The sequence below is a fragment of the Callorhinus ursinus genome, unplaced genomic scaffold (genome assembly GCF_003265705.2).
Source record: "Callorhinus ursinus isolate GAN/ISIS: 27379988/994484 unplaced genomic scaffold, GSC_fseal_2.0 scaffold83, whole genome shotgun sequence".
Classification (NCBI taxonomy): Eukaryota; Metazoa; Chordata; class Mammalia; order Carnivora; family Otariidae; genus Callorhinus; species Callorhinus ursinus.
In genome coordinates, this window is record NW_027397145.1 from 1857558 (window position 1) to 1878240 (window position 20683).

General features: G+C 38.1%; 1 protein-coding gene and 1 pseudogene across 3 annotated transcripts in view; one reads left to right on the forward strand and one right to left on the reverse strand.

Moving 5' to 3' along the window:
* CTNNA1 (catenin alpha 1) overlaps positions 1-20683 on the reverse strand; it is a 317040-nt gene that overhangs the window by 138680 nt on the left and 157677 nt on the right. For all 3 annotated transcript variants that reach the window (XM_073887780.1, XM_025852154.2, XM_073887781.1), the window contains 2 exons: positions 12803-12909; positions 11111-11306 (listed from right to left, as the gene is read on the reverse strand). In XM_073887780.1, the coding sequence (XP_073743881.1) occupies positions 11111-11306; positions 12803-12907 (301 nt within the window). In that variant the 5' untranslated portion in view covers positions 12908-12909. The remainder of the gene's footprint in view (positions 1-11110; positions 11307-12802; positions 12910-20683) is intronic.
* LOC112808904 (non-selective voltage-gated ion channel VDAC3 pseudogene) lies at positions 17005-17630 on the forward strand (annotated as a pseudogene).

Sequence of the window (20683 nt, forward strand, 5' to 3'; positions counted from 1 at the left end):
ACATCTGCACTGGACAGGAGACCAATTTTCACCTCCTTCAATCTGACTCTAGGCAGTTGCCAGGGAGAAAATTATGCCTCGAGAACCTGACAGCTTGTGCTCAATATCCTTTTGTCAAGGATAAAATACATCATTATTTTCCTTAAAATTGCCTTGCCACATATGTATATGTATGTATATATACACATATATATAAAATACATATACACAGACATATATACACATACACTTACATATACAGGTGCACAAATACCTCTCCATATATGTGTGTATTTATTTTTCTCCCTATATACAAGTGATTCAAGCTGTACCAAGGAAAATGGCACCTATGTACTCAATTGTACTACACAATTACCGAGATAAACAAAAGAATGTCTCTTAAAAAATTAAAGTAAATATAAAGTAAGAGAATGTCTCTTAATTATCAATTAAAAACCCTCATTGCCTATCCCTTTTTTATGATAATGTCCTAAGAGACCATCAGTTTTATCTGAGTAATTCTGTGCTTTCAACATTTAAAAAAGCTGAGAAGATATCTGTGTAACAAGACCATTAAAGAGTATACTCACAAATAAACTATAGCTACTAAGATCATTCAGGTGCTAACAAACTCAATAGTTTTAACTCTGTTGTTTTAGCAGACCAATAAATACTGCTTTTTTGCTCTAAAACTGACTAAATATTTTCTATAGAAAAGGTGGTTCTTGTAACAATTCAGACTTAGTATTGAACAACATTGAGTACTCTCAATTAAAGTCCTACTTCCACTCAAAGACAATGCACTTGCACTATAATCAAAGCTTACCTAAAATAGAATACCAATCCAAAAGCCAGAACTTGAAAAGAAAAGCCTGCAAAGAAATCTTATGACAAATACTACCTAAACATAAATGAACATGAAAAAGGGGAAACTACAAGCCAAACATTAAAATATTTTTTTGGTTTTTTTTAAGATTTTACTTATTTGACAGAGAGAGAAACAGGAGAGAGGGAACACAAAGCAGGGGGAGTAGGAGAGCGATAAGCAGGCTTCCTGCTGAGCAGGGAGCCGGATGCAGGCCTCGATCCCAGGACCCTGGGATCATGACCTGAGCCAAAGGCAGACGCTTAACGACTGAGCCACCCAGGTGCCCCAAAGTATTTGCTTTCTATTTACTGGACAAGAATATTCAGTAAAAGAATTTACCCTATTTTCACGAACTTCCAGCCATTTGAGAAGAAGGGCTATCTGGTTCCACTATTAAATGTTTTCTCAAGGGCGGTCTAGGTGGCGTAGTCAGTTAAGTACCTGACTCGGTTTCTGCTCAGGTCGTGATCTCAGGATCTCAAGATTGTCAAAGGGTCCATGGTCAGCTCCAGGATTCTCTCTCCCTTTCCCCCTGCCCTTCCCCCTGGGCACCTCCAAGCCTAGTAAGACATAACTCAATCGTTGAGAATGTGGTAAAATTCCAATCGACAAGAAAAATAACAGGGATTCAACCAATCAACAAAGGAGGATGAAGGTTTACAGATACCTACCACTGCCCTAGGGTCTCTCACAAGCACCATGAAGAATGGTCAACATCAGTTCCCACCAAATAGAGCTCGTTTTTTTAAAGGAAGTAGCATTTTACATCTATAAAGATAGCAGACAATATCCAGACTATCCCATTACTTGTCAAAAAAATTTGCTTCTACTCAATACCACTTTATTATACCCTTATTCCTTTGGAGAACTCTCCCCCATTCCTCATGTCCTAGGGTGAACAAGGGATCCAGGCTAGCTAGAAACTGATTCAGTGCTGAGGATGACCCAAGCAAAGCTAACCAGTCCCCTCTATGACTAAAATATAGAGGCAGAGGAAGAAAAGTTCTCTTTCTGCTAGGGTAACAAAACTAGGATGACCACCTCAAACTACATCTTGTCCAATATGTACATATGAAAACAGAGGTAAGCTCAATGGAATATTATGTAGCCATTAAAAAGGGATGAGATTGTGCCATCTGCAACAACATGGATGGATCTAGAGGGTATAAGCTAAGTGAAATAAGTCAGACTGAGAAAGACAAATATCTGGGTGCCTGGGTGGCTCAGTTGGTTAAATGACTGCCTTTGGCTCAGGTCATGATCCTGGGGTCCCGGGATCGAGTTCCGCATCGGGCTCCCTGCTCAGTGGGGAGTCTGCTTCTCCCTCTGACCCTCCCCCTTTTCATGTGCTCTCTCATTCTCGCTCTCTCAAATGAATAAATAAAATCTTAAAAAAAAAAAGACAAATATCTTATGATTTCACTCATACGTGGAATCTTAAAAAAAAAAAAAAAAAAACAGAATCAGACCTATAGAGAACAAACTGATGGATGCCAGGGAAGGGCGGGGAGGGGGGTGGACAGGGAAAGTAAGTGAAGAGGAGTGGGAAATAAAGGTTACCAGTTGTGAAACTGAAAGTCACAGGAATAAAAGGCATAGCATAAGGAATACAGTCAATAATTTTTTAACAGCAATGCATGGTGACAGATGGTAGCTATACCTGTGATGAACACAACATAATATATAAACTTGTCCTATCACTATGTTGTATATCTGAAACTAATATAACATTGTCTGTCAACTACATTCAAATAAGGAGGGAAGGAAGGAAGGGAGGGAGGGAGGCCAGCAGGTAGGGAGAAGGAGGGGAGGGGAGGTAAAATGAAATAAATGGAGTCAAGTGATGAAGAAAGCCTTACATCCTTTGAGTCACTCAAAGCTAACTATCCCTGAACTCAAAATCTACTCCTGGAATTCCCAATTACGAAGGCCCATAAACTCCCTTTTTGCTTTAACAACTCTGAACTAGATGCATTTCTGTCACTTGTAATTAGTGAGGTTATAGAACATAAGCAAACTAAGATATAACCCTTCTGGAGAACAATTTAGGAACACATTTTAAAAGTCCTACAACCTGTATATGTCCCAAAGGAAATGGCAGTTACATGGGTATACACATATGTAAAACTTCATCAAACTGTATACTGATTTGTGTACTTTGTTGTATATAATTATACTTTAATTTGTTAAAAAAAAAAAAAATCTGTGCCCCTGTATTTCTACTCCTGGAGATGTATCTTAATGATATAATTTTTAAAAGGGGGCAGGGAGGGGGACACTGTACATGTTCACACTCTTGAGCATTACACTGTACATGTTCACACTCTTAAGCATTATTTATATCAAAAACATAAAAACAACTTTTAAGCCCAACAGGAAAATTATGCAATAAAAGTAGTTTTAAATATTATAAATTCCAAAGTTACACTAAATTTAAAAATGCCTATAATTAGTGTAAAATTTTTTACAAGACAATAAAATGCTATCAAAGCTAGAATTAAAACTAGGGTAAAATGCATATGCATTTAGCCAAGTACTTGAAAGGAAACACAAAGCTATATAAATATAAAATACTATTTATAATTATTCAAAAAATGAAATAGTGTAAATCTAAAATAACAAGTAGAAGACTTATATGTAAACACTGATGAAAGAAATCAAAAAAAGATATAAATAGAAGGAAACATTTTTGTAATGGATTAGATGATTCAATATATTAAAAATATAAATTCTCCTCAACTAAATAGAAGGAAATATTTTTGTAATGGATTAGATGATTCAATATATTAAAAATATAAATTCTCCCCAAATTACAAGTTTAATATAATTCTATCAAAATTGCAGATTTTTTGTAGATACAGATAAGCTTATCTAAAATTTATATGAAAAACAAAGAGATAGCATAACAATTCAGAAAAATATTAAGTGGGAGCAATCATTCTATCCAATTCTGAGACTCCTACAGCAATAGCAATAAAGACCATGTGGGTACTAGCAAAGGAAAGACACAGTGATCAATGGAACAAAATAAAGAACCCAGAAATAATCCCACACAAGCACAGCTGACCAATTTTTAGTAAGGGTGCAAAAGCAATTCAATGGAGGAAAAAAAGTCTTTCCAACAAATGGTACTGGGGCAACTACGTGTCCCTGGGGTAGGGGGGTGGGGGAGAATGAACTCTTCCTAAACTTCACATGTTATACAAAAATTAACCCAAAATGAGTCATAGATTTAAATGTAAAACATAAAACTAAAAAACTTTTTTGAGAAAACCCTCATGAGCTAAACCCTGGTGAAGAATTCTTAGATACCAAAAGCCCAATTCATGAAGGGGGTCAATAAATGGGACTTATTCAAATTAAAGACTTTTACTATGCAAAACACCTGTTAACAGGATGAAAAGACAAGCTAGATTCACACCATGGAGTATCACAGAACACTACCGAACAACAAAGTTAGAAACTATTGATATACCAACTTCAACGGCTCTCAAGAGCATCATGCTGACTAAAAAAAAGCCAATCTCAAAAGGTCATACACTGATTCCATTTATACAATTTTCTTGAAATGATAGAATTAGACATGGAGACAGAGGAATTGCAAAGGGTGTTGGGGCTAAACAAATGTACACAAGTGATAAAACCAGAGAGTTATACACAGATATTGTGCCAATGTCAATTTCCTGGTGTTGATACTGTACCATAGTTCCATAAGATAAAAGCACTGGGTGGTACCTGGGTGGCTCAGTCGGTTAAGCCTGCCTTCGGCTCAGGTCATGATCCCAGGGGCCTGGGATCAAGGCCCGCACTGAGCTCCCTGCATCGGGCTCACTGTTGGGCAGGGAGCTTGCTTCTCCCTCTCCCTCTGCCATTCCCCTCCCTCTTTGGCTCTCTCTTTCTGTCAAATAAATAAATAATCTTTAACAAAAAAAAAAGATATAACCACTGGGAAACTCAGTAAGAGATATACTGAACCACTCTGTGCTATCTTTGAAAATCCCTATGATTCAAAATTAAAAGTTAAGAAAAATAAAATTCACCTGTTAAGTGACTTTTTATTAGTGTAAACAAACACTAAAGCAAACAGTGTAATAGAATTTTTCTGACTTGATGAAAACTGGTACAGCAGAATCTTAATGGCTTTAAGCTGAGAAGAATACACTGATACTAGGTAATTCCCCCTGGAGTTTTTAGGAGCACACACTGCTTTAACACATACCCTAAATGATTCGACTTACAGGAAAATAAATTATTGCAATTTTTCACACACGAGGCCCCTCATTTTTATCCCTAAATAGGATCAGCATCTGCTCAGGCCAAGCTGGAAGTTAACCTGCATAACAACTGGCCCATTCTCCCTCTCCCACTATTACAGCAGTCCCTTCCTCAACAGCTCCGTCTTCCGCCTCACCACTATGAAGGCTTCCTGACTATTGGTCGTGCTCCAGGCTCTCTCCCAACCCATTTAACTCTTCCTGCACACAGCTGAGAGACTCATCTCCCCAAAACACCGCTCCTTATTTCGTGTCACCCAGATGGCAGAACTTCTTAAAACAGGAAGAAAGTTAACGAGACATATTTCAGTTTAATTTAAGAAGAAAAAGAGCTTTAAAAATAAACATAAAGCAGTGCTGGGAAAATCTGTTTCCAGAGGTTAGCAGAGCCTGTATCAATTAGATATATTCAAGCATAGGGGAAACTGAACCTCGAGATCTATTCCAACCCCTATCATTTCCCTGAGAATTCTCCCTCCTTCACCTGACATTCCAAACTATCCTCTAAAATCTAGCTCCAGCCTCTTTCCTTCTGACCTTTCCTCCCAGCAGCCCTCTCCAAGCTGGGCCCTAACTATTCCCCCATGCACATCATGCAGTCTGTTTTTCTAACTGGATGACTGACTTTTTCCCCTCCCTCCTTTCAGCTTTCATGATCCAGTGCACCTTCAGGAAGCTTTTCCGATCCCATGCTTACTCTCCCATTCGTGCTATTAATTTACTTTTCATGTCCGAGCGTCCGGATTATAGGCTCTGGGACAAACAGGAATAAAAGTCTCGTCTCTGCTGGCAGACGGCCTCACTTCAAAGAGACCACACAGTCACCCCGCCCTTTCCCCGCTGTGGTTTCTCTGACACAAGATTTTTCCCAGGAAATACACTAACGTCCAGTGCACCAATCATCATCTATTTGGCCCTTTTGCTGAGCACATTATCATTAGAAGCAGTGCAGGACTACACCAAGGTGTACCTCAGCTTCTTTGGGCCCTCTCCTTCAACCACCCAGAAATGTCCGTGATACAACAGCAAGTCTCTGATCTTGGTCTTTGAGATCCAACTGTGAAATTCTCATCACTCTACTTCCAACCTAACATCATTGGTCCTCTTTTTTTAATGTCTGCTCTTCTTCAAACAAGTTTCATTTACACCTTTCCATCTCTGTCCTTTGGATGTCTCCTTCCCAGCTAAGAGCCCTCTTTTTCTCATCAGAGCACTATTCAAGGATTCATAAAATACACTGATACTCTTTTTCAGGTATTGTTAAAATATATATATATATATATATATAGTGTGTGTGTGTGTATATATGTGTGTGTGTGTGTATATATATACATATACATATGAGGAGTGACTGCTAATACAAGATTTCCTTTTGGGGAGATGAAAACATTCTGGAATGAGATAATGGCGACAGCTGCACCACTTCGCGAATATACTAAAATCACCGATGTATATGTTTTAAAGGGGTGAATTTTATGTTATATGAATCACATCTCAATTTGTTTTAAAGGTAAGATTTTCCAACCCTATCCCTGTATTTACATTTGGCACTGGGAAGGAAAATTCATTGTAATTTTTGAGACAAGAGCCTTTTCTCCCACACTTCTTGGAGAACATAGTCAATTATCCTCTTTTTTTTTTTTAAGATTTTATTTATTTATTTGGGAGAGAGAATGAGAGAGAGAGCACATGAGAGGGGGGAGGGTCAGAGGGAGAAGCAGACTCCCCGCTGAGCAGGGAGCCCGATGCGGGACTCGATCCCGGGACTCCAGGATCATGACCTGAGCCAAAGGCAGTCGCTTAACCAACTGAGCCACCCAGGGGCCCTCAAATGCAAAGAAATCTAATTCTACTTTATTACAGTCCTCTGTGAAGCTTTAGGTAAATCAGTCTGTGTTTTAGCCATCAAAATCCTAGAGGAGAACACAGGCAGTGACCTCTTTGACATCGGCCACAGCAACTTCTTTCAAGACACATCTCCAAAGGCTAGTGAAACAAAAGCAAAAATGAACTTTTGGGACTTCATCAAGATAAAAATCTTCTTCACAGCAAAGGAAACAGTCAAAAAACCAAAGAAGCAACCCACAGAATGGGAGAAGATATTTGCAAATGACACTACAGATAAAGGGCTGGTATTCAAGATCTGTAAAGAACTTCTCAAACTCAACACCCAAAAAAACAAATAATCAAATCCAAAAATTGGCAGAAGACATGAACAGACACTTCTCCAAAGACAACATACAAATGGCTAACAGACATGTGAAAAAATGTTCATCATCATTAGCCATCAGGGAAATTCAAATCAAAACCACATTGAGATACCACCTTACACCATTTAGAATGGCAAAAATTGACAAGGCAAGAAACAACAAATGTTGGAGAGGTTGTGGAGAAAGGGGAACCCTCTTACACTGTTGGTGGGAATGCAAGTTGGTACAGCCACTTTGGAAAACAGTGTGGGGGTGCCTCAAAAAATTAAAAACAGAGCTACCCTATGACCTAGCAATTGCATTATTGGGTATTTACCCCAAAGACACAGATGTAGTGAAAAAAAAGGGCCATATGCACCCCAATGTTCATAGCGGCAATGTCTGCAATACAAACTGTGGAAGGAGCCGAGATGTCCTCCAACAGATGAATGGATGAAGAAGATGTGGTCCATATATACAATGGAATATTACTCAGCCATCAGAAAGGATGAATACCCAACTTTTACATCAACATGGATGGGACTGGAGGAGATTATGCTATGTGAAATAAGTCAAGCAGAGAAAGTCAATTATCATATGGTTTCACTTATTTGTGGAACATAAGGAATAGCAGGGAGGACATTAGGAGAAGGAAGGGAGAAAGGAAGGAGGGGAAATCGGAGGGAGAGATGAACCATGAGAGACGATGGACTCTGAGAAACAAACTGAGGGTTTCAGAGGGGAGGGTGTGGGGGGATGGGTTAGCCCAGTGATGGGTATTAAGGAGGGCATGTACTGCATGGAGCACTGGGTGTTATACGCAAACAATGGATCGTGGAACACTACATCAAAAACTAATAATGTATTGTATGGTGACTAACATAACATAATAAAATAAAATTAAAAAAAAAATCATAGTCTGTGTTTTATACCAGTAGAAATTCAGAGCACTTAGGTCAGAGTTTCGTTTAAGTGCTCAGAACCACTGAAGCCAGGGCCGGGAAAGGTGTATTACCTTTTGCTGCCTAACAAATTCTCCCCAAACCTGGTAGCTTAAAATAAACATTTATTATCTCCTGAGTCTTCTGTGGGTCAGGAATTTGGAGTTGGTTAGGGCTGGCATCTTTTAAAACCTGACTGGAGCTGGAGGATCTGCTTCTAAGGTGGCTTACTCAGAAGCTTGGCAAACTGGTATGGGCGCCTGGGTGGCTCAGATGGTTAAGCATCTGCCTTCAGCTCAGGTCATGATCCCAGAGTCCTGGGATCGGGTCCCGCATCGGGCTCCCTGCTCCTTGGGAGCCTGCTTCTCCCTCTGCCTCTCTCTCTCTCTCTGTCTCTCATGAATAAATAAATAAAATCTTTAAAAAAAAAAAAAAAAGCAGCAGCAGCAGCTTGGCAAACTGGTACTGACAGCCTCCCCCAAAGTTAATAATCCATGAGAAAGAGCCAGGCAGATACTATACTCTCTTTATGACTTTGCTTTGAAAGTAGATAATATCACTTCTACCACACTCTATTCTTTATAGAGTCAAAGTCAGGCTCCACTTTTTTAAGGGAGGGGTGTCAAAGAATCTGCAAACATATTAATGCCACTACAGGGTTTCAAATGATGAGTAAACAGCTTCAACAACATAACCAACAAGGCTTGGTTGATTAAAGAATACGCACTTAACCATTTTCATAATAGGTACTTTGTTCTATTTATGAGAGGAGAGAGGTTTCATCATTACTTGTTAAGATTCTCAAAAAAAAAAAAAGTAAGCCAACAGAGAAAAGCAAGGCACTTCAGCTTTTCGTATCTGATGCAGTAATGATGATGGGAGGCAGTTATATTTTTGTTTTAGCTTTTTCTTATTTTGCAAGGAGAGAAGGCAAATTATGGTGAATAGATCATGATCATAAATAATTGCAAAGTTGGCCTAGGACAGACAAATACTTATGATTCAGAGCCACATAAAAGATTTCCTCAGATATAAATAAAAACAAGAAAACAAATTTAGATATGCATTCAAAACTGTGGGGGCTCTTGGGGGGAAAGAGGTGCAATGCCATAATTGCTACAAATTTGCATCAGAGAAACTTCTTAAACAAGGAACATATATAGAGTGAAATTAAAAGTTACCTGTAACTTTTCAAAATAAATGTCTTAGTTTCTAGACTCAAGGAATCATTTGCTGAAATTCATCAGGTGCTACTATTTTCAGGCAAAAAGGCCTGGGAGCAAACTTTCTCAAAGGACAATGAAATAAGAGCCATTATGATTTCCTTAACAAGAAACTCAAAAATTGTCCTGAACTAGACAATTTAACTGCTTTAAAATAAATTCATTCAAAGCCCACTCTACTGGGATGAATAATGTCCCCCAAAACTCATACGCACCCAGAACCTATGAATGTGGCCTTATTTGCAAACAGGGTCTTTGCAGACATAATCAAGTAAAGATGAGGTCATACTGAATTTAGGGAAGACCCTAATTCAAAGCTTGATATCCTTTTAAGAGGAAACTTTGTACAAAGAGACACATAGGGAGAATGCCATGTGACAAAACAATGAAGGAAGAGACTGACTGCAGTGACAAGTCTACAAGCCAAGGATTGCTGGCAAACACAAGAAGCTAGGAGAGAACATGCAACAGATTCTTGAGCCCCCAAGAAAGAATCAATCCTGCTGACACCTTGATTTCAGATATCTGGCCTCCAGAACTGTGAGAGAGTAAATTTCTGTTGCTCTAAGCCACTAAGTTTATAGTAATTTATGTTATGACAGCCCTAGATAACTAATATATCCACCCATATTACAGTTAGTAATAATGAATTTAAATGTCATCATTTACAGTATTAGAAACATTTATCTTCAGCTTGAAAATTAAGAAAAATATTTAACATTCAAAGTTCTTAGTTCACAAATTCAGAACAACTGGAGATAGCATGCCCATTTAAGGCACTGCCCCTTTTTTGGGTACTGTCACAGGATGAATATGACATTAAGACTCCAATGGACTATGCACACTACTGTCAGCCATCAGAGATTCAGTGAAGTTCACCCAAAGGTCAATAAAGCAACTGTACAGAGTAGGAGCTCAGTTCACCTTAGTTGATATCCAACAGCTTCACAAAAACCTGTCTTTAAGTCCTCCTGCTGAACAAGAAGTTTAACACAAAACTACAAGTTTCAAGAATTTAATGTTTCACATGTAAAGTCTTCTTATCATACTTGCAGCTTCATAATAACGAGTTTTTCTAACAGGCACTACTGCCAGGCTGTGGGTTACAATTCCACTTTTTATTAATTCTGAGTTTCCCCAAAAACAGGATTCCTTTAAGCCCAGATTTGTTTTTATTTCATACTCAAACCACTTCAAGTATGCATGGCTAATTTAACATACCAGCCTAACCGAATGAGGCAACTTCTAGGGTATTTTCAGAATGGCTGGACATTTTTCCATTTTATCACCCCTCTATCTACAGCATGAACTAAAAAGAGGTATTATAGAGGATGAAAGGTAAACTTCTGCCCCATTTATGTCCTATTAAACTGTTGCTGGAACATTTCTAAGACTCAACTTTTAGGATGCCCAAAGAAGCGGATTCAGATTCTCCAAACACAATGTTTCTTTGTTAGTGTCTCTCCTGATTAAAAGTGAAGCCAGTACAACTTAATCCATCTCCCATAAATGAATATTTTAAGTTACTGAGCAACTGGCAAGCTTAAGAATGAGAGTAGTGGCCACAAGTCACCTTCAAGGATCAATTTTCTAGACAAGCCCGCCTCTCTTTATATAAAAAGCAATAGTGACCTACCTTGTTTTCGAACATCCTCTACAGCAGCCACAAGCTCTTCTTTGAGAAACTGACTCTCCTTTGCAATTTTATCTCCCTTCTCCAAAAAATTCTCAGTTGCTTGTTCAACAGATGCAGCCAAAACATGGGCCTTCTTAGAACGGCCCCTCTTCTTATTTGACGGCCCCTTACTATTGGTGTTTACCAGAGTTGTGACCTAAAAGTTTCATTTTTTTACAAATTAAACTGCAGTCAATTAAAATGAAAACAACAGAAAGACGAACATCTTTAAAGATTGGAATAGTAAATTATTCATAACAAAATGAAATATCACATTTATAAATTCCACTAAGCATTAACAAGTAACATGCACTCTCCATATTTAAGATATATAGCAACAATACTCAATTTAGGTCCCAAAATAATTTTACTATCTCAATGTGCAAGACAAAAAATATTTTAATTTTGGGGCGCCTGGGTGGCTCAGTCGTTGTCTGCCTTTGGCTCGGGTCGTGATCCCAGGGTCCTGGGATCAAGCCCCACATCGGGCTCCCTGCTCAGCAGGAAGCCTGCTTCTCCCTCTCCCACTTCCCCTGCTTGTGTTCCCTCTCTCACTGTGTCTCTCTCTGTCAAATAAATAAATAAAATCTTTAAAAAAAATTTTTAATTTTTCAAACATGATAACTTGGTTTTAGTTTCATTTTACAAATTAAAAACTGATAGAAACATGTTAAGACATCTCTACACGTCATCATGAAGTCCCTAGAAAGAGGTTAACAATGAACTTGCTAGCTTTACATGGACGTCACATTTTCTACTGTTTTCAACCTGTGTAAAGTATTTTAAGGTAATCTGCTTCTGATTTTGTTTCACAGTTTATTCAAACAAATCTCAGCAATTAATTAGTAAAGGTCCTTAACAAAGAAAGGAAGGACTGCCCAAAGTAGCCTACTACGATGGTGCTTTAAGTCCCAGAACGTTAACCATCATTAATATATATAATACCAGATGATCTGTAGGTTGAAGATTACTATAGATTTGTTATTAGCATAGCTTGCCACACAAAAGACCTGCCTAGAACTATACTGGATGGGCTTCAAGAAGGTAAATACTTATGAGTCTTACCACACACTTCTACATTATATATATTAAAATATATAAATATATATGTATGCATGTATACATGTTTATATGTATCTGTAATACTCGCTGCTAACAATTAGAAATGGCAGCTGCTAACAATTAGAAATGGCATCACACTGTGATATTTGCAACAAAACATACCAAACCTATACCCTCAAATTACCTGTTAACTGATCCTAGACAAGGAAGTCTGTTAAGAACAGTAAGAGACAAGAGTCAAGGTTTCACAGCCCATCTTTCTTGAATATAACCTATACCTTCCAAAAAAAAGTGATGAAGAAATGATCTTCAAAATACACATATTTGTTAAGTTGCATTACATACCACTTATCCCCTATTATTTCCAATAAGACTCAAGAAAATGGCAGTAACTATGCTCTTATATGGTTAAATGAATGCATGCATCAAAATTTAAATAATTAGTGGTGCCTAATCATCTAAATACTATTAACCTAAACTCAACTACTCAAATTAAAGCTTTGAGCTAAATCTGCTTTGCTCTGTGTTTGTTTACCAGGCCTACTACTATGTAACCATATTACAATTATGTATTTGTTTGCAGATTCTTACCTGTGTAACAAGAGGCTCCAACAGTCTTTCAACTGCCAAAGTCCTGATCTCTAGACTTTTAGGGTCCCATTTAAAGTTTATGTTGCCTGCGTGGACAGAAGTCATTTCTGAAAAAGAAACAAAAGGTCAAAGTGAGGCAAACATCAAACACTAACATGAAATATATAACAAATCATCTCCCACTTTTAAAAAAGACTTTTTAGGGCGCCTGGGTGGCTCAGTTGGTTTGGGCGACTGCCTTCGGCTCAGGTCATGATCCTGGAGTCCCTGGATCGAGTCCTGCATCGGGCTCCCTGCTTGGCAGGGGGTCTGCTTCTCCCTCTGACCCTCCCCCCCTCATGTGCTTTCTCTCTCTCTCATTCTCTCTCTCTCAAATAAATAAAATCTTTTTTTTAAAAAAAAAGACTTTTTATGTCAGCAAAGCATAATTCCAGATAGGAAAAAAAATTCCTACTAGCCTGCACAAGAGGGCCTGATAACTCTGACCTCTTACACTTTGAAATGTTGAGCTTATAAACAGCAGAGGTACTATAAGAGGCACTCCCAAACACATAGGGCCCTTTCCCTTTGGGCTTCTCTGGCACCAGGCCATTCCTACTTTTTTTTCCATACCAACTTAGAATCAGGATGAAAAGCTAAAGTGAATGAAGGCCTGATTCTGATTTTTCTTACTCCACAACATTTATAATACAGTATTACATAAAAGGCATAATCCCTTCATTTTTTGATTGCTTCTTAGAGACTATCTTGTCTTACTCTATTAAAACATAATGCTTAAGTCCACTGCCTCTGCACCTACAGCTATTATCACTCATAGCCAGAAGAAATTTCAAGTTGTACTTAGTCAAGTTATCAATGTATCAGTATCAAGGTAAACTTCCATTAGAGAGAGGCTTTAAGACTAAGGGAAAAGACTTCAATGAAAACACCAACAGTGTCTGCTTCTAAAACTAATGCCTGAAAGATTAAAAAAAAAAAAAAATAAAGACAGGAGGTACATAACTGAAGTAAACACTAAACTTTCTAGACAACCAACTTGATATTTAAAACCTTAAAAGAATATGTTCTTGTGACCCAGAAATTCTACTTCTAGAATTTTATTCTAAATGAAAAATCAAGGTGCATGTAAAACCTTGGATACAATGATGTTCACAACAGCACTGCATATAATCATTAAAAATTATAAACTACCGGGGCGCCTGGGTGGCTCAGTGTTAAGCGTCTGCCTTCGGCTCAGGTCACGATCCCATGGTCCTGGGATCGAGCCCCGCATCGGGCTCCCTGCTCCGCGAGAGGCCTGCTTCTCCCTCTCCCACTCCCCCTGCTTGTGTTCCCTCTCTCACTGTGTCTCTCTGTCAGATAAATAAAATCAAAAAAAAAAGAATTATAAACTACCTAAATTTCAGAGTTCCCTGAATAAATAAATCACATCACCAACCACACATTACTGTGCTGCTCTTAAGAAACAATGTTTACAAAATTTAGGAAAAACAAAAAAAGTGTTCTCGTTGCCCAGATCTCTCTTTTTTTTTTAAGATTTTATTTATTTGTTTGACAGAGAGAGAGTACAAGCAGGGGGAGCAGCAGTGGGAGAGGGAGAAGCAGGCTCCCCACTGAACAGGGAGCCCAATGCAGGGTTCAATCCCAGGACGCTGGGATCATGACCTGAGCCAAAGGCAGGTGCTTAACCAACTGAGCCACCCAGGTGCCCCGCCCAGGTCTTTATTTCTGTTAAACACCAATTCCCATTAAAGGGAACCAGGACTCCTCCCAAAAAGGGGTGAGGGGGGCTCTTCGGGTCTGAGCTATGTTATTCTGCAGAATGCAAAGAAGGGTACAAAGACTAATCTATCAAAACACAGAGGAACCAAAGGCTCCACCAGCCAATTTATGACAAATTGAATATCAAAAAGCATGAGGACTGCAACTGCCTGATTGACAGGTATGCAGGTAGGTAAGTACATAGAAAGATATCCTATGACCATAGAGATTCTCAAAAGAAAAAGGGAATTTCTTTATCATAAATGTAGAACAGAATTAGAAAATGATCATTTTGCAAGCCCCGGTGTAGTAACTGATTCTGGCAACAAAATTACCAATGGATGTTAACACCATTAAGTGACAGGCTACTGGGGAACAGGATACTTTAAGATGCCAAAGTATCACTTGACAAGTTACTTACTAATTACAGAGGCCAAGACATACCTTTACAAATTTGCCATCTAATGGCCACCTTCTTAAACAGATAACTAAACTTAGCATCACTATTAATGACAGACCTGATATTATATGCCTCCCAATATAAAGAAATGTATTACCTATTAAGTACTCTTGATGAAAAAAAGCTTTAGAAGTTTTTCAAAAGCCTCAGTGTTACTATAAAATGAGTAGCTGAGCAACAGCAAAAATAAATTAAGTGTTTAACTAGAGTCTACTAAAGCCTCTATGTAGAGATTCAAAACCTTTTTCAATGCCATGGATCCTTTTGGCAGTCTAGTAAAGTCTAAATGCCAACGTCTGTCCAACGGAAATACAGTATAAGCCACCTATGTAATTTTCAATTTTTTAGTAGCAACATTAGAAAGAATGGATGACTGCACACAATATATCCAAAAAATTTTAGCATATAAACACATTTTTTAAATTATTAGAAATATTTTACATAAGTATTAAGTGTCCAAATCTGAGATTTGCTTTACACTCAGGGCACACTTAAAGTCAAAGAAGCCACATTTCACCTGTTCAAGAGCCTCCTGTCAGCTTCTGTACTGAACAGGGCAGCTATAACACCCTTCCTTCAATGTTTTTCATATGCATAAAACACAATCCAAAGGATTACAAAAGAAACACATATACTGAAATTTAGTTATCAAGATACTTTACAAATAAATGGATGATACAGTAATATATGTGCTTCTTTATTAGTATTACATAAGACTTAGCAAGAAGTCTGACTACTTCAAAGTAACAATGAACATGCACATTTTTCAAGGTAATGTAATTATTGCAGATATGAAAAGCACTGAGATTCCTACTGGTGACAAAGTTACAGGCTCGACTGAAAACTGTAGTTTGTTATCTACGCTAATGATAGAAATGCTAAATTCCTGTTAATAGTGAACACAAAGACAAAATTTTTCCAATCCAAATTCACTGCAGGTTAAAAAAACCTGGCCTAGACTCAATGTCAAGCTTATAGGGGATATAGCAGCATGATAAGCAACACCATGGGAAAACAAACAAAACCAGAATGTAGGGTACCTTACAGGGTAACACAGCCTCAATTCTTCAGAAAAGTCAGTACTCTGGGGAAGAGGGTGAGAAGACTATTCTACACTGAAAGACTCTCTAAGAGACATAAGAAATCTCATGCAATACATGTACCCTGTTCAGACAATAGTTTCAGACAAGTTATTAAGACATTTGTAAAGAAATTGGTGTTTAATACTTATTAAATATTAAATGTTATTACGGAATTACTGCTCAATTTCATAGGTGTGATAATGAAATTGTGACTATGCAGAAAAATGACAAAAAAAAGAAAAATGACAATTTCTAGGAGATGAATGCTGAAATATTCAGGGGTGAAATATAAAGATGTCTGCAACTTTCAAACAAGTTTAGCAAAAGAAAATATATACATATACAGATCAAGGAATTACGAAAAAATATTCATAACTATTCAATCTAGGTAGAGAACACGTGGATGGGTGTTCTCAGATTTATCATTTTAGCTTCTTTGTATACCTGAAATGTCTCATCTAATAAAATAGGGAGGATGTTATAGAAGTTTATGAGAAAATGTTCAAAATATACTATTGAAGACAATAAAGAGATTTCAAAACAATATAAAGTATGACTGCAGGGAGGAATAAAGATATCTAGATGTATAAACCAAAATATTAACAACAGTGTTATTTCTAAAGTGGGGATTATGGGTAGTTTTAACATTCTTTTTGCTTAACTGTATTTTTTGATATAAAAATCACACTGACATTTAGAAAAAGTTACTTTTGTTAATTAAAAAAGCAGAATCTTCATTTTATAATCTTTACATCTTTATGTAAGGAGGACAATACAATCAAAAGGCATGTTGGTCATCATTTAACCACTTTGAACTTCCTTACTCATTTAAAAAATAAGACAATCAAGGCCTTCAGCGTTGCCCTGGCAGAGCGGAGACAGGCCCTCTGGTTGGAGATATGTGTAACACACCGACTTACTGTGACCTAGGAAAGCCGCCAAGGATGTCTTCAATAAAGGATATGGATTTGGCATGGTTAAGATAGATCTGAGAAACAAGTCCTGTAGTGGAGTGGAATTTTCTACTTCTGGTCATGCTTACACTGATACAGGGAAAGCGTCAGGCAACCTACACACCAAATATAAGGTCTGTAACTATGGACTTACCTTCACCTAGAAATGTACTCTCGGAACAGAAATCTCTTTGGAGAGTAAGTTGGCTGAAGGGCTGAAACCGACTCTTGATACCATATTTGTACCGAACACAGGAAAGAAGAGTGGAAAACTGAAGGCCTCTTATAAACGGGATTGTTTGTCTTGGCAGTAATGTTGATATAGATTTTTCTGGACCAACCATCTATGGCTGGGCTGTGTTAGCCTTTGAGGGTTGCCTCGCTGGCTATCAGATGAGTTTTGACACAGCCAAATCCAAACCGTCACAGAATTTCACCCTGGGTTATAAGGCTGCAGATTTCCAGCTGCACACTCATGTGAATGATGGAAGGTTAACGAGAAGATTGAAACGTCAATAAACCTTGCTTGGACGGCTGGCAGGAACAATACCCGTTTTGGCATCGCTGCTTAAAACAAGCTGGACTGTAGAACTTCTCTATCTGCTAAAGTAAATAATGCCAGCCTGATTGGACTGGGTTATACTCAGACCCTTTAACCTGGTGTCACACTGACCCTATCAGCTTTAATCGATGGAAAGAACTTCAATGCAGGAGGTCACAAGTTTGGGTTGGGATTTGAACTAGAAGCTTAATGTGGTTTTGAGTAAAGCATCTGATTTGTCCCTGGAGGTGAAGAGAACCCACTATGTCTTGGCCTTAAAATTCTGTGAAATTTCAAAAGTGTGAACTTTTTATTCTTTCAAAGAATTGTAATCCTCCCCACACTGAAATCTAGAGATCGCAAGTCCATCTTAAGGGAGGTACTTGAAGGCATGCCTGGAAGTTGTCATGTTTGTGCCACATTTCAGTTGAATTCTGCAGTGTTATTTTAAATGTGTTCCTCAGCAACAATGTAGTGTCATGTTACAAAGGAAATGACCCGATCCTCCAGTTTGTACATCACATCCTGCATGTCCCACACCACTTTTTCATGACCTTTTAATATATTGGTCTCTGTGCTGTAGTGTAATCTTTGGTTCTGCATCAGAGTAAAATAAAATAAACCCATCACATTTGGAACATTAAAAAAAAAAAAAGACAATCATTACGTTCAGAGGGCTGTCCTGAAGATTAAATTAAACAGATTATGATCCACTCAATAAAATGAGAACCCAGGCTAATAAGAATAAAGGAGAAGTTCTTCCATACAATAGGAAACTAATAAATGTAGAGGAATAATGGGTTTAGATAAATCACCATTTAGAAACCATCATAATAATAACCGATTCAGTCAAGAAATCATCTTGAATGATGATTAACATCTTGAATGCTAAACCAAGTGGTTGAAAGTTTACAAAGAAACTGATTATTTACATACTCTCATGGTAATTCCCAACAGATTATTTACTGATTACAAGGGGGGAGGGGTTATAGAAACTTTAAAGTGGAAAAACCTGGTAGACACCACCTTAACCAAATGATCAAAATCAACATCCCCTATAATAGGACAAACTGACATCATATACCTCCTGATATGATGCACGGAGAAGGACATAACAACACTTTGGTATTTCCTACCAAAACTACATAGCCTCAATCTTGTCATGAGGAAACATCAAACTCAAAGTGAGGCATAGTCTACAAAATAATTGGTTATAGTCTCAAAGATGTCAAGGTCGGAAAAACATAGACTGAGAAATTCTTCCAGACTAAAGGAGGCTAAAGAGACATGACACATAAATGCAGTAATCCTGGAATGAAACTGTACTTGAAGGAAAAAACAAAACAAAACAAAAAAACTGAGACAAATTATAAAATCTAAGTCCGTTCTAAATTAGATAATAGTGTATCAAATTTGCATATTTTCATCATTATACTGTAGTTATGTCCTTGTTGCATGTAATGGACATGTCTGCAACTTACTCTCATATAGTTCAAAAAAACGTAATGCATTAAGTATGTTTCATATACAGAGAAGAATGGAAAGTGGACGGGAGAGTGGGCAGAAGAAAGAAAGGGGCAGGAAGGAGGAAGAAGAGACACAGGAAGAGGGGGAACTGAAGGTAGATGAGATGGAAAGAGAGTGAGGGGTAGAAGGAGAATGGAGAAGGGAGCAGGAGTAGAGAGGGAAGGGAAGAGGAAAAGTAAGAGGAGAGGGAGAGCAGTGCGGAGGGAGAGAGAAGAGGGAGGAGGAGGTCTGGAAATGTGGCTAGTGTGGCTGAGGGATTGATTTAATTTTATTTCATTTTAATTAATGCTGAACAGTCACTAGTGACTACCTTATCAGACAGCACAGTTCTAGACTCCACAGAAAGCAACATCAACACTTACATTTTATACATTAAAATGACAACTAGGACAAGGTAGAACTGCACATGCCTATAACTAGCCCACTCTTAACAACTTTAATATAAATATGTCTGTGTCTTCTCCCATAAATGCATTCTTGAGGCACAAATAGGTAGGCCCTTTAGACATTTTTGAAAACGTTAGTGAAGGCATCATCTAACATTCCACAGATTTATCTAAGCATCAAAACATCCTAGAACCACTGGGATACCCAAAGAAATCTGGATTTGCTTAATCTGGTAGCAAAAAAATGCCAGTTTCCAGGAAATTTGCTTCAGTGCAAGTGGGCAAATTTGCTCTCTATACTTATATTATGTCAGGCCTACACTTTGATTTTTAAAGGTTATTTGTCCACGAAACTGATCAGCCCAGTAAACCTTAGGAGATGGAGTGCTCTAGACTGCTAAAGGGCTGACAACAGCTAAAGCAAATGTCATCAAATGTCACAGCTAAGACATTTCAGAAGGAATGATTTGCCCCATGGACCCTGCATTCCTGTATCCTAACATTCCATAGCCACTGCATCAATACAAATAAAACATAAAACCTTTCAAAGGTAGTAGAGGAAAGTGCCAAGAGATAAGTGAAGCTGGTTCCAAGTAGACATGTGGTCACGTGTGTGTTTTAATTATTAAACAAGTACAATGATGTAACAATTCACTTTCCCAAAGAAATAAACTCTTCCATTTTTTTCTTAAAATAAGAAGTTTTCTTGAAAAGGAGCCCAGGGAAGGAGAGTCAGCCCTAGGGAAAGGGACTAGGTCTGAGGACTTAACTTTTGAAAACCAGCAAATCAAGGTCCAAACGGCACAAATGTATTCCTAATACTTTTATTTTTTTTAAAGATGTTATTTATTTGAGAGTGAAAGAGAGAGAGCACAGAGAGTGAAAGAGAGAGAGCAAAACAGGGAGAAGGATAAGCAGACTCTGGGCTGAGCTCAGAACCCAATGTGGGACGTGATCTCATGACCCCTAAGATCATGACCTAAGTCAAAATCCAAAGTCAGACGCTTAACCAAATGAGCCACCCAGGAGCCCCTTTTCCTAATGCTTTAGAATCCACAACTCAGGCCCACTTTTCCTTCATGAGCAAAAGTGGGGACCAAGATGAGTGTCCTGGGCTGAGAAACAAGAGTCTCAGGCCAGCAGGAAGCCACCGAAGAGCCCACCGAAGAGC